The following is an 11,860-nucleotide window of genomic DNA, read 5'->3' as shown; positions in this document are numbered from 1 at the left end:
GGGAGGGGGGGGGGGGGGGGGGGGGGGGGGGGGTCAACCTCCATATCAGCATCCCCTACCTATCCAAAAGTGGATATATTGGATATGTATCTCCTTTCTATATAATTCCACATATCACTTTTATTCCCCTCCAATTATTCAAACAAATTAAGGGGTTTGATAGGGAAGAATAAAACTTTTCACCCTTCCCCCTATCTTCCCTTTAACCAAAATGAAACAATGATGCATACCTCATATTCACTTCCGTGATGTGCAGCAAGCTTTTTCTCATACTTTTTTCGAATATCGGAAACTGTCTGACTATTCTGTCCAACTCTATCTATATCTTCAGCACTACCAGCTTCTTTACTGCGGCTGGTACTACCAAATTTCTCTGCTAACTCTTCCTCAAATTCCAAAGTTCGCTGTAAAGCCTACATAAAATAACATATGAATCCCATAGGAGAAATCATCGGTGAAATATGTATTATTATGCAGTAATGCAGATCAAAGGACTAATATTTACCAGATAGTTTCAGAAATCCACAGATACCCACTTCTATGCTCAATGCAATATTTTTGAAGGAAAGGATTTTTAACCAATCCATGGTCTGAATGAATATCCACATCAAATAAATCTATTTTGACCTTTGCCTAGGCATGCATAAAATAGTGGCCATCTTTTTAACAGCCTTATTCTTCATGCATACCACAAAGGTTTCTTGTTTTTTTATCTTACAAATATGTGCAAGATCATCAATCAATTTTTAATACACTCCTGACAACATGAAATTTCCAAGACAAAGAGTTGCATATTAATGGAAAAATACAGAAATGTGGGATTTGAAGCACACAATACCCAAAAATTAATACTACGTATATTTAAGATTCCCCCAAATGGCACCCGTAATATGTGAAATCTATTCTACACTAACATAGCCACCAACTTAAACTCGGGAAATTGTTGTAGTCTACCGTTAGCAGACCTATTGCCCTAACTATAGCAGACTAACTGAGTAACTGGTATGTAGTATAGTGAATATCTTTAAACTTTAGTAATATAGTACTGATCCATTCACTATGACTAGTTTAATAGCATTCTGCTTGGCCAACGTTCAATGTGCCATGAGAAGAAAGAAAAAATCATTTAAATATTGGGTCATCATGCATTAAATATAAGAATTCAATTAAATTACAATGTCTGTCACTTACCATCAATAATGTTGCAACATCTGGTTTTTCTTTTAGGTTACCAAGGATCTCCACAAGTTGTGCCCTGGAATAGTGGAATGTGATTATGAAAAGGGGGGCAGGAAGTGGAGAGAGGATCATCATAATAATTTATGTTTATGTCCCTAAAAAAGGAAAACCTTTTCCATTCTACAATAAATATATCCAAACCTTGTCAACTTGCAAAACTGGATGCAAAGCAAATAATCAACATGCCACAAAGGGGGGAAAATTTTCCAGATCTCCTCATTTGTTCTCAAACGACGCTTGATCCAAGCATATCGCCTTTCAGTTTTGTCTAACTTTGCTAGTTCTGTATAATGTTGCACATGCAATAGGCTATCAAGACCATGCATATCAATTTAAACCTTATAACCAATCAATGCTAATTTAATTTGGATGAATAATAAAATGATTCATTATAAACTGGACAAACCAGCTCCTTCAAAAATTTGTTGATACGAGGTAAGCTCCCTGCTGCAAAAATTCTTCACCAGTTCTTCTCTCACAGATGGCTCAAGAGCGTCAACTACTAAGCATGCATCTGATAACTGCTGCAGCAAATTACTCTCTTCAGTCTCCTTTCCTGTTCCCAAGCTGCAGGTGGAACAAAATAAATACTAAGGACATGGAAACATTGAAAAGAATACTATGGAGCAATACATACACAAAATTAAAAGAGGATGAAGAAAATAAGGCAAAAGAAACTGCGACCAAAGTTTACTAATAAGCAAGTTCAGAAGGGAAAAGGGGGAAGAAAGAAGTTTCAAGCTGATTTTCAAGAGTCTGTGTCTCTTAACACTCTTAGAATTTAACAAGGATACTCGTACATCTTCAACCAGATTTAAAGATTTTGGACAAATTTGTGACTAGAAAGGGAAACTTCCAACAAACTTGTTACATAATATAGTTCAATCTTTACAGAACCACACAAATTAGGTTCTTCACTGATCAATCCTCAAAGTAAGTATAACAGACCTGGAGAAGTCAGAGAACACATGAGACTTGAGGACTTGTTTGATGCTTTTGAACTTCTCCCTTAGCTCTGTGATCTTTGGGATGTCCCTATAGGCTTCAAAATGACTACACAACTGATTCACAGCCTGAAATTCATTATAACAAGGTTGAATATGTTACATTAATCTTGTGGTGTTTTTTATTCCTGTTCCATAATTAATGTTTTATTTCTGATAGATGTTTAAATGTTTAATTGCAATCAAAGTAATCAAGTGAAATTGCAAGCCCACACATCAGTATGGGTATGAGTTGTTGAATGGGAGAGCATCATAGAATAGAAAAGTTATTAGCTTCAAAGGAAAAATTTTTAAAAAGTAAATGGGGAAGCAACTGCTAAAGTACCTCTAACTGTGCAGCTGCCTCTTTATATTGGCGTTTTGAAGCCATTACTTGAAGCTGTTCAACAGCAGAGACTGTCATAATACCCCCAAAAAAACATCAAAATGAGTATTTGGGGGAGAGGAGTTTTCTTTTTAACTTTTTTCCTGATAAAAGAAGGCATGCATGTGTACTCGAAAAGAATCCAAGAATTACTCTCAACCCAGATAGACCAATCAATTGCTACAACACAGCAAAAGAGACTTCCAACCTGTTATTTTAGATGTAAAACCACAATCATGGTCATCATAAACTCTATATAAGTGAGAATCAGATTTAGTCGCCCAATTAGGAGGACCCATAGTAGGCAATCATGCCTAGTATTGTTCAGCCTACTTTTCTTTTGAGAGGATATATCAGTTTCCTCAATAAAAGAAGTGACAGGGAAAAGTATATGGGGCCTTTTACACTTACAAAGTTACAGTTCATCCTTTGTGCCATGTTTACACCAACCTCAGTAATATCCTTTCAAGCTTCCAATACAAGGCGAAGCAGAACATGATCAAAGCAACTATTATCAAAGAAAATTCTATTTTTCCAGTCCTTTAAACCCAGCAACAATAGCATGAATCTTCTTCACGTAAATCAACATACAAATCAATATCAATTCCATGTCAAACAGGCAGTTGCATTGCCAAACTATAAAATATTGCATGGAAGTAAACACCCCTGACACTCCTGACTATGCAGTAAAGAAGACACTAACCTAGCATTGTGAGACGATGAAGTGCAGTAATTGTTGTTGTTATATGCTTCTTGGCAAAATCCAATTTCTTAATGTCACGACATATTTCCTGGACCATTGTTTCACTTTGCTCTGCTTTGGTTTTAATTTCTCGAATCTTATACATTAGTTCCTGGTTCAAGAAACGGTTACAAATTGAATCAATTGAAAGAGCCAGAAAAGATGAAGGTACTATCAGACAGTAATCTTGGAAGAATTGACCACATTTTAGTTTAATAACTTTTATGATTGAGGCAATGGCATTTCATCAATGGAGCAAGGTAGAAACTATATTTGAAGAACAGACCTGCACAGCTTGTGTAGCAGCAGCAAGATCCTCTCTGGCTTTGGATCCAGAATTACTCTGCAGGAAATGAGCTTCAGCAAAAATAATTTATGTTGGGAATAAGGAAATAATGAAGGAAAATGAAATGTTTAAGAATAGACAATAATAAGAGCAGTGCCTCTTGTCTACATAATTTGTTAACCTCAAAGTCATTATGGGAAGTCTAATGAAGAAATAGAAGAGCAGAAGGAGGATCCTATGCTGGTTACAAGGTAAGAAACAAAGGGTGTTTCCCCTTCCATTTTACCAAACATGAAGATAACACCCACTAGGGGGGGAAATTTGTAATCAATGAGAGGGACTAAAAGAGCAGGAGTATCCCAAGTTTATTGCACAATAAAAAACAAAAGAAGGTTAATATTGAGGAACCCCTCCCATCTCACGAACTACAGGTGATAATATCAACTAGAGAGAAAAAAGTCTAATCAGCGGGGAGGGATTTAAGAGAAATAACCTGTTGACGAACAGCAGCCAATATCTCAGCATCCACCCTACGAATTTCACTATGTACTTTCTGCATCAGTGGCTCAACACCGGATAAAGATGCCTCTGCACATCAACAATGCTCCATATATCAAATAACTTGATAACACCATTGGCTTAAATAAGCATATTTGCTCAACTGAAGATGACAAGCTAGAAGTTAATTGGTCTTTAAGTGGAACACTGCGAAGTATTTTACCAATATTGCTGAAGTATTGCTCAATTACTTCAGTATTAATCCTCAAATGTTGAAAAATCATGCAGAACATTAGAGAACACAAGGCTGACTAATAGCTAAATAGAATACTAACAGATAAATTTTTGCTTGTCAAAGATTTATTAAATATTTTAAAATACAAATAAAAATTTTGCACTTCAATAGTGGATTTAAAATCTTACAAAGGATCACATATGTCTTCTCATATAAATTCTATTTAGAGTTTGTTATATCACAAAACATGCAACTGAATTGATCATGGTGAGCATCCATCAAAAAGCTTATTAGCATAGACAAATAGAGCACACAACAAAATTTCTACTCAAATATAAAAATGTGTGACCTGTTGGGAACATCTGGTTGATGTAATCCAAGGTATTCTGCTTGTCCGTAGCTGCCATCTTATACGCTTGCAGATTCTACTACAAAAACCTATGAAGAAATCACGAAGTAATTGATTATTCAACAGAAACACAATTCAGATTGCAAAAGACAAGCAATCCACTTCCGCGCCCTTTCCTAAAGAGGGTGCCGTATCTAACTGGCAGAAGCTGGGGGATCAACAAATTAGCAGAGGAAAAACTAGAAAGATCCAGGAAAAAAAAAGACTACCCTGCTCTAAATAATAAACTAAAAATTCCTTTAATCAAATGCTATCATCCATTGAAGTATCAGAACAAGCAGCTCATTGTTTTCCTTTATGGTAATATCTCATTCTCCAGAACATGAATTGAATTGCAGAAATAGAAAATCTACGAAGTATGAAAAGAACCTGGGCAGGGATGCAGTGACCAGATGGTGTCTGCTCATGAGCTCATCAACTCCGAAAATGAAGTAGTCGTGGTGGTTGATCGCTACTGTGGAGAAGATGTTAGATCTCGGTGAGTCGACTCTGCTTCACATGAACCGGAGATTGAGAACCGTTTCCTGTTGGAAACTTGATCTAAAATTACTCTAATTTTTTATTTTTTATTTTTTATTTTTTTGGTGTGCTAGAGAACTAGTGAGTAATTATCACTATTTGAAGGTATTTACTTATAAATTCGGTCTTGTGATATTAGTCAGCAAAAGACCACAAAAAGATAGAATGAATCTTAGTTACTTTATTATTCATATGAGGTATCAGATCTAATCAAAAAGACCAATGATCACTCCCACAGAGACTAAAACTTGAAAATGTGTAATTACCAAACTAAAAACGGAAGTTATCCTTACACCTTATGTGGTGGCTATGAGTGTTCATGTTACCCAAAAAAATTATTTCGACAATTAAAATTAATTATTTGTATCGATTTAAATAAATAAAGGGCTTAAAGATGTGCAAGTACACTATAAATTTCGTGAGCAAAACAGGATTGTCGATATTCTTGCCTCTCTCTCCCTTTCACATAACACATGAGTGGGATTTTGGAGGTTCCTCCCGTCGAGATTTGGAAGTCACTATGGGAAAATCAGTGTGGGGCAAGATTTCATCGTCAAATCCCACTTAATTAAAGTGGAGCCAATAGTTCGAAGTAAGCTTTTGAATTTACCTTTATTCATGATTAAAATAAAAAAATAAAAATAAACAAACAAACAAAAATTAATACAAAATTTTAGAACAAATGAATAATATTATATGCAAAAATGTTGTATTTTGAAAATAAAAAGTGATACAAGTACTAATAGTGTCACCAAAGTAGTTGTATCATCATTTATTTTATTTTTTTTTTAAAAAGGAAAATAAATTAACGATATAACAATGTTTTATTAAGTTTTCCAAAAAAAAAAAACAATGTTTTATTAAACGTGATAGGTATAACGGTTAAATTTGTTGTTATTGTTTAACTTTGATCTATAATCAATGATAGTGGAAAAAGTACCATCATTATTTTAGATTAATAATTAAAACATAATCTTATCATATGTTAACTGCTAAACAATGTAATTAATGATGTCAAAGTACAAACCAAGGATTGCCAAAGACCTTTAGTATAGTTGCAAGTTCAATGCTCACTCTCATTATATGTACAAAGAAATACATTATATCATACATACATATACAAAAGAATATCCAGTGTAATCTTTCCCTATTGTTCACATGAAAGGTATTTACTGGTTCAAAATATTAATGTAGATTTCTTCTTCCACTCAAATGTTTCTCAAAATATTGTCTGAGATTTACACTAACATCCTAAGCAATCTGTGGGGATATATGATTAGCTTCTATGGCATTCCAGCCTGAGCTTCATTCTCCTCTAACACAGTGAATAGCTAAGCTGTATCTGCTGAATTTGAATCACAAAGCAGGACCTGGAAATTGAGAGCAGAACTAATGAGCACAAGGAAAGCAAAATGTTATACATATATTTAAGACAGTGAGTTTCTTGAAATAGACCTGATAGGCCTCCTGTTGACATTGAAGAGCTTGATGGGTTATTGACTTCTGAGTGTACTTGTGAGTTACTTAATACTTCCTGCACATTACAGCATTTGAAGAGCATTACTTTTTTTCAAAAACGTTTTCGAGATTTATTGCAGATTGGCAAAGAAAGTGACTTACTTGTGTTGCAGAAGCCTGACTATGACAGGGGGAGGAAACTGCACCACCACCAACCAAGAAATGACTGATACTTTCATCTGCTAAAGCTCTCAATCTATCAAGTTGTGGCAAGACTTCTTTGCCCAAGTCAGGTCTGTCTTTTCTTCTCAACTCTGAACATTGGAGGGCTAATTTTGCCATGGTCAGGGCCTCTTCAACAGGCCAGTCAGGAACAACAGGGTCTAGCATCTCTGTGAATACTCCCTTATCGATGGCACGACCAACGTGGTGAGATATGCCCATTGCTGCCTTGGCTGTCAGCAACTGGAGAAGCACGATGCCAAAGGAATAAACATCGGACTTTACCCCAAGCATTCCGGTCTGTTGGTACTCGGGATCTATGTAGCAGAAGGTTCCAGCTGCTGAGGTCATTCGCAACTGCGTTACACCTTCAGATACTGTTGGTGGCACCAGCCTCGATAACCCAACATCGCTAATCTTGCTCACATAGTACTGATCTAACAGAACGTTGGCTGGTTTGAGATCGCGATGCACTATTGGCTCCGGTTTGTTCTGGTGCAGAAACAAGAGGCCAGTACCAATCTCTGCTGCAATCCTAAACCTCACTTGCCATGAGAGTGCAGGCTTGTTTCCTCGTCTCATCAGCCGGTCTTCCACGCTGCCATTACCCATATATTCATACACCAGACAGCCATACTCCGGGCAGGCTCCAAGAAGCAGTACCATGTTAGGATGTCTCATGCAACTTAGTATCTCAACCTATATATGTCACAGGCAACATCAAATTAAATCAATCCAACTTTAGTCTTTAGCTTATTTATTTATACATAAAAGATGATCATAAAATACATACATACCTCTTGCTGAAACTGTTCCCTTCCTTGGGCAGCATCAGGGCGCAAGACCTTAACAGCAACCACAGTATGATCAAGATAGCATTTAAACACGGGGCCATATCCTCCTTCCCCAATCTTGCGAGCTTCTGAGAAATATTCTGTGGCTACTTCAATTTCATCAATAGTGTATCTTCTATATCTTACAGGCAGTGACCTGCTATTATTGTGTTCGTTTTCAGCCCCACTGCTCTTAGATTCCTCTTTTATCCTTCTTTCCTCTTCAACCCTCCACCGTTGGAGCTCTGCTGTCTGCATAAAGGAATTGAATCAGTGGTTTCGTGATTTCCTATGAGAATATTCAATCTGCAGCATATATACCTTTTGCTTAGCAGTGAGTGCCTCTTTGCAGGCAGTGCTGTACAAATCCATGGTCTTCTGCAACTCTAGCTTCAGCCTTCTCATTTCAGCATCCCCTTCATCCTGTACTGGCTGCAGCGCCAGTTAATTAACATCAGTGTTGCAAAAATCCCACCTAAACGCCAATTAATCCCTGCCTAGGCGTTATGCACCGATGGACCGCCTAGTGTATTACCTGGTGGTCTAGGCGGCTAGTCGGCTAGGTAATCGCCTAGGCCGCCTAAGCCGCATAGGCGCTGACTAGACCTCGCACCGATTAGGCTGCCTAGTCCGCCAATTAACTATTGTTTGGATTATTTCACTCAAAACAACATCCTTATTGTTTTGAGCGAAATAACCTAAATTGTAATGGGGTCTTACATTATCCAGAGACGAGGAGGAAAAATCAGTGAAGGAATTGAGCCCAGAGCCAAAGCTACCATCTGAGCTTGATGATAGGCGTGGAGTTCGTCCAGATTCCACCATATCATTGAGATTGGCAATAGACGACATCCGATCACTGCTTGGCCTGCCGGAGCTCACAAATGACAGATCGATATCTGTTTCCGTCATCTCCCCAAGCATCCTCCTGGGAATGCCTCTCGTAACTCTTTCAAATGATGGGCATGATGGCCTGCGGCATTCAATTCCATTTTAGTATTTTTGTCAACAAGTAATTAACACCACAAATTTTCTGGTATTGTATTTACCTAACTGATTCGCTCTCCTCTAACTTGAAAGACCTCACATGCTTTTCATCAAACCCTGCAAATTAATGCAGATGAAAACGTGTGAAATCAATGCATCAGGTATCAGCTAATTTACCAAACACCTTTTTACAACCGGCTAATGTTTTGAAAACTAACCTCGTAAACTGGGAGAAGTTTTGGTGCGAATATCGGCCATGACAGGACTGCTATGAGACTGCTCTTGTATCTGCTGTATTTGGGAGCAAAGAGGCGAAGCAAAAGGGGCCGGACGAGTCGCATTTCTCACGGAGGAAATTTTCGATTTCGAAATTACATAAACAGTGCAGAAATCCGGCGCCCCTTTTGAAACTAACGTTGGGATATCCGTCACCTTCAATCTTCTGCAACCACAAAATCCCACAAGGTAGGGCATTATAAATCATAGAAAATTAAGAAAGCATTTAAAGATGAGAAGATATGATATGATCCTGGAGTTATTAACTTGAGAAAGGTGTGGCGGGATGAACCAAGAACCAGATTCTCGATTGCGGATTTGGAGACGTAATCCAATAACGCCTTGGCTACATCGGGGCCGTCGATTACAATGTCGAGGCAATGTATCTGTTGGCCACACACGAAGATTAAACACAGATCGATGTAATTGAATTCGTGAAGGCCAGGAAGATACGGAAACCTAAAAAAAAAAAACTTACTTCCTTGCGTGTGCAGAAGCAATGGAAAGTGAGGAACAAGTCTTTATTTTGTTTTTCCTGTTGTTGTTTGCTGAGGGACGGGGTTTGATTGGTGGCAACGTGGACGAGGACGACAGTTTGGCCTTTAGACACTATATTTTCGGTCGCCCATTTGATGGCATATTGGCTTGGTTTGTCTTTGTCGATGGCGACGGCGACCAATCCATTCCCACCGGACCGCCTTGCCGACGGGCTCCCAACTTTTGAATTTGAATTCGAAAGCCACGACATCTCGATATCTTCTTCCTAGCTTGTTGGCCAGGAAGACTTCATATTTCAATGGCGTTTCTTTCTTCTAGATTTTGGATTTCCTTTTCTCTTTTCCCATCTTCGAACTTTTAAGACCATAGAAGACGAAGACAATGCATGATCTTTGGTCAAACGTGGGAAGAATCGAAAATCGCTCTGTTGCCTAAAAATTTCACAAACTTAAAATGTATAATTGTTAAGTAATCATGTGTATTGCAATTCTTTTCTTCTAAAGTTTTTTATTTTTATTTTTAATTACTAAAAGGCCAGCAACGGCTACTAAAAATGCACTCTTTATAATTGTGTTTAATGCTCGTTGACCCAGCCTAATAAAGTAATAATATTAACTTTTATTATCACTTTGGGGTAATATTGTATGTAAGAGTTATAGGTGCAAATCGAAATCTTAGAATATATATGAATTTATGTATACCGTACCAAGTGATCTATTTATTTTATTTTTAATTAATTTTTCTTTAATGGGTTTAGAATGGGTATGATTTAGGTTTAATTGAATTTAAAATAGGTTTTACTAGTAATATAAGTAATTAGATTCATTCGGGAGTTAAATTTGCAACTTTGTGGTTACCAAGTCAATAGTATTGATCAATTTTGTTGGAGTTGCTACGGTGAAAGATAAAGAGACACATTATCATAATGATAAGTCGATAACCACTCTCTTAGACAATTGATGGACTTGTATCCTCATCAAGATTCAAACATTTGCATTAATTTTAATTAAAGTAACTTCTATATTGGCATTGCCGACCTTGCTCTTTGAGGTGTACTTGTTGGAGGATAATAGCTAGAATGCAAATGTTTTGGAGGGATGTGAGGAAATAAGAAGTACGTGGTAAAATCACCACTCCCTCAATTTGGTTAGATTATCCTCCTGATTGTATATGTTACACGACTATGGTTGCTTCTAAATTAATATCTATGACCACATTTTATTTGGGATTAAACTCGACTCGTCATCGATTCAAACCCATGACCTTAGCTCTGGTACCAATTATTGGATCTCAACGGTACATTATGTTTACTCTCCAGTCCACAATGTGATTGATGTAAGTCAAATGTGCTTAACCAGAGAGTTCTTTATTTATATGGTTGTCATATTCTACTTAAAATCATTTTGTGATAAGTAGATGAACATTAATTATTTAACCACATCTCTCTATAGTAAGTCATATCGCCACATCTCCACATCTCGAATCAAATATAGGCTGAACTCGGTCAACTCGGCTAACGCCAAACATAATATATTTTATTTTGTTGGTTAAAAAAAAGTACTCCATACATGATAAAATTACAAATTTATCATTTTAATTTCAAGTTTTATAAACCTTTTGGTAAGTTTAATGTCATTTTCCTTATAATTATAAAAGTTATATAAAGGAGTTTAATGTCCTCTCCTCTTCACGATTGTCGTTTTCTTTTGCTCTTTTCTTTCTGCCTCTCCTTTCCATTTTTGCCTCCCCCATCGCCGTCCACCACACCTACGATCTCGCATTGTCGCCGCCGTGTTCTTCGGCTATCGCCGCCCCTTTTCCTTCCCTTCCGGCGTTCTTCCTCTTCCCCAGCTTCGGATTTGTCAAGAAGTACATCACCACTGAATAAGGAAAAGAAGGTTTTGGGTTTTGCAAAAGGTGAAGTAGGAAGGAGTGGTTTTTTCTTGATTCAAAGCAGTGTTGTTTTTTATTAGTAAGTTTTGTTGCTATTATACCTTTCGTTTATTTATCGAATTTGTTGCTTCTCGCATCTTTAGCAAGTTTATTCCCTCTCGCTTCTTTTGCGAGTTTATTCCCTCTCGTTTTTTTGGCGAGATCTTGTTATAAGCGTAGAACGATAATTGGTCATGGCGTATGTGAACCACAAAAGAATGAAGATTGATACTCGGGTGGTGTCAACGACTTTTGAACTAGAGTATGCCTTCGTTATGTTTGACCAAATTACTATTGCCAGTAAAGAAGCTTGGAGTGCTCCTGTCGACTTCAGCTTCAAATTTGTGAAACAGTCTGC

General features: G+C 37.2%; 2 protein-coding genes across 2 annotated transcripts in view; both read right to left on the bottom strand.

Moving 5' to 3' along the window:
• Positions 1 to 5,332, bottom strand: part of LOC116011237 (vacuolar protein sorting-associated protein 53 A) — a 10,818-nt gene extending 5,486 nt beyond the window's left edge. The window contains exons 1-11 of the mRNA XM_031250776.1: positions 5,147 to 5,332; positions 4,718 to 4,806; positions 4,129 to 4,223; positions 3,636 to 3,692; positions 3,311 to 3,461; positions 2,569 to 2,639; positions 2,188 to 2,312; positions 1,646 to 1,806; positions 1,381 to 1,522; positions 1,192 to 1,255; positions 231 to 413 (exon numbers count right to left, since the gene is read on the bottom strand). Coding sequence (XP_031106636.1) covers positions 231 to 413; positions 1,192 to 1,255; positions 1,381 to 1,522; positions 1,646 to 1,806; positions 2,188 to 2,312; positions 2,569 to 2,639; positions 3,311 to 3,461; positions 3,636 to 3,692; positions 4,129 to 4,223; positions 4,718 to 4,775 — 1,107 coding nt within the window. The 5' untranslated portion in view covers positions 4,776 to 4,806; positions 5,147 to 5,332. The remainder of the gene's footprint in view (positions 1 to 230; positions 414 to 1,191; positions 1,256 to 1,380; positions 1,523 to 1,645; positions 1,807 to 2,187; positions 2,313 to 2,568; positions 2,640 to 3,310; positions 3,462 to 3,635; positions 3,693 to 4,128; positions 4,224 to 4,717; positions 4,807 to 5,146) is intronic.
• A 997-nt stretch (positions 5,333 to 6,329) lies between these two features.
• LOC116011433 (U-box domain-containing protein 35-like) lies at positions 6,330 to 9,976 on the bottom strand. The gene is made up of 10 exons (XM_031250993.1): positions 9,551 to 9,976; positions 9,340 to 9,458; positions 9,015 to 9,238; positions 8,859 to 8,913; positions 8,530 to 8,782; positions 8,131 to 8,241; positions 7,774 to 8,061; positions 6,917 to 7,675; positions 6,752 to 6,830; positions 6,330 to 6,666 (listed from the first exon to the last, which is right to left on the bottom strand). Exons 1-10 carry the CDS (start codon positions 9,818 to 9,820, stop codon positions 6,653 to 6,655), a joined length of 2,172 nt encoding a protein of 723 aa, XP_031106853.1. The 5' UTR covers positions 9,821 to 9,976; the 3' UTR covers positions 6,330 to 6,652.
• Positions 9,977 to 11,860: the final 1,884 nt, after the last annotated feature.

The sequence above is a fragment of the Ipomoea triloba genome, chromosome 2 (genome assembly GCF_003576645.1).
Source record: "Ipomoea triloba cultivar NCNSP0323 chromosome 2, ASM357664v1".
NCBI lineage: Eukaryota > Viridiplantae > Streptophyta > Magnoliopsida > Solanales > Convolvulaceae > Ipomoea > Ipomoea triloba.
The sequence above is the reverse complement of the archived record's forward strand: the minus strand, read 5'-3'. Positions and strand labels throughout refer to the sequence as shown.

Bases quoted from the DNA above. Each gene is read 5' to 3' on its own strand.
- LOC116011433 (XM_031250993.1), bottom strand. From the start codon at position 9,820: ATGTCGTGGCTTTCGAATTCAAATTCAAAAGTTGGGAGCCCGTCGGCA. The intron at 8,062-8,130 runs GTATATATGCTG...TCCTTTATGCAG, and splicing joins CACTCACTGCTAAGCAAAAG to ACAGCAGAGCTCCAACGGTG. The intron at 6,831-6,916 runs GTAAGTCACTTT...TGTAATGTGCAG, and splicing joins GTCAGGCTTCTGCAACACAA to GAAGTATTAAGTAACTCACA.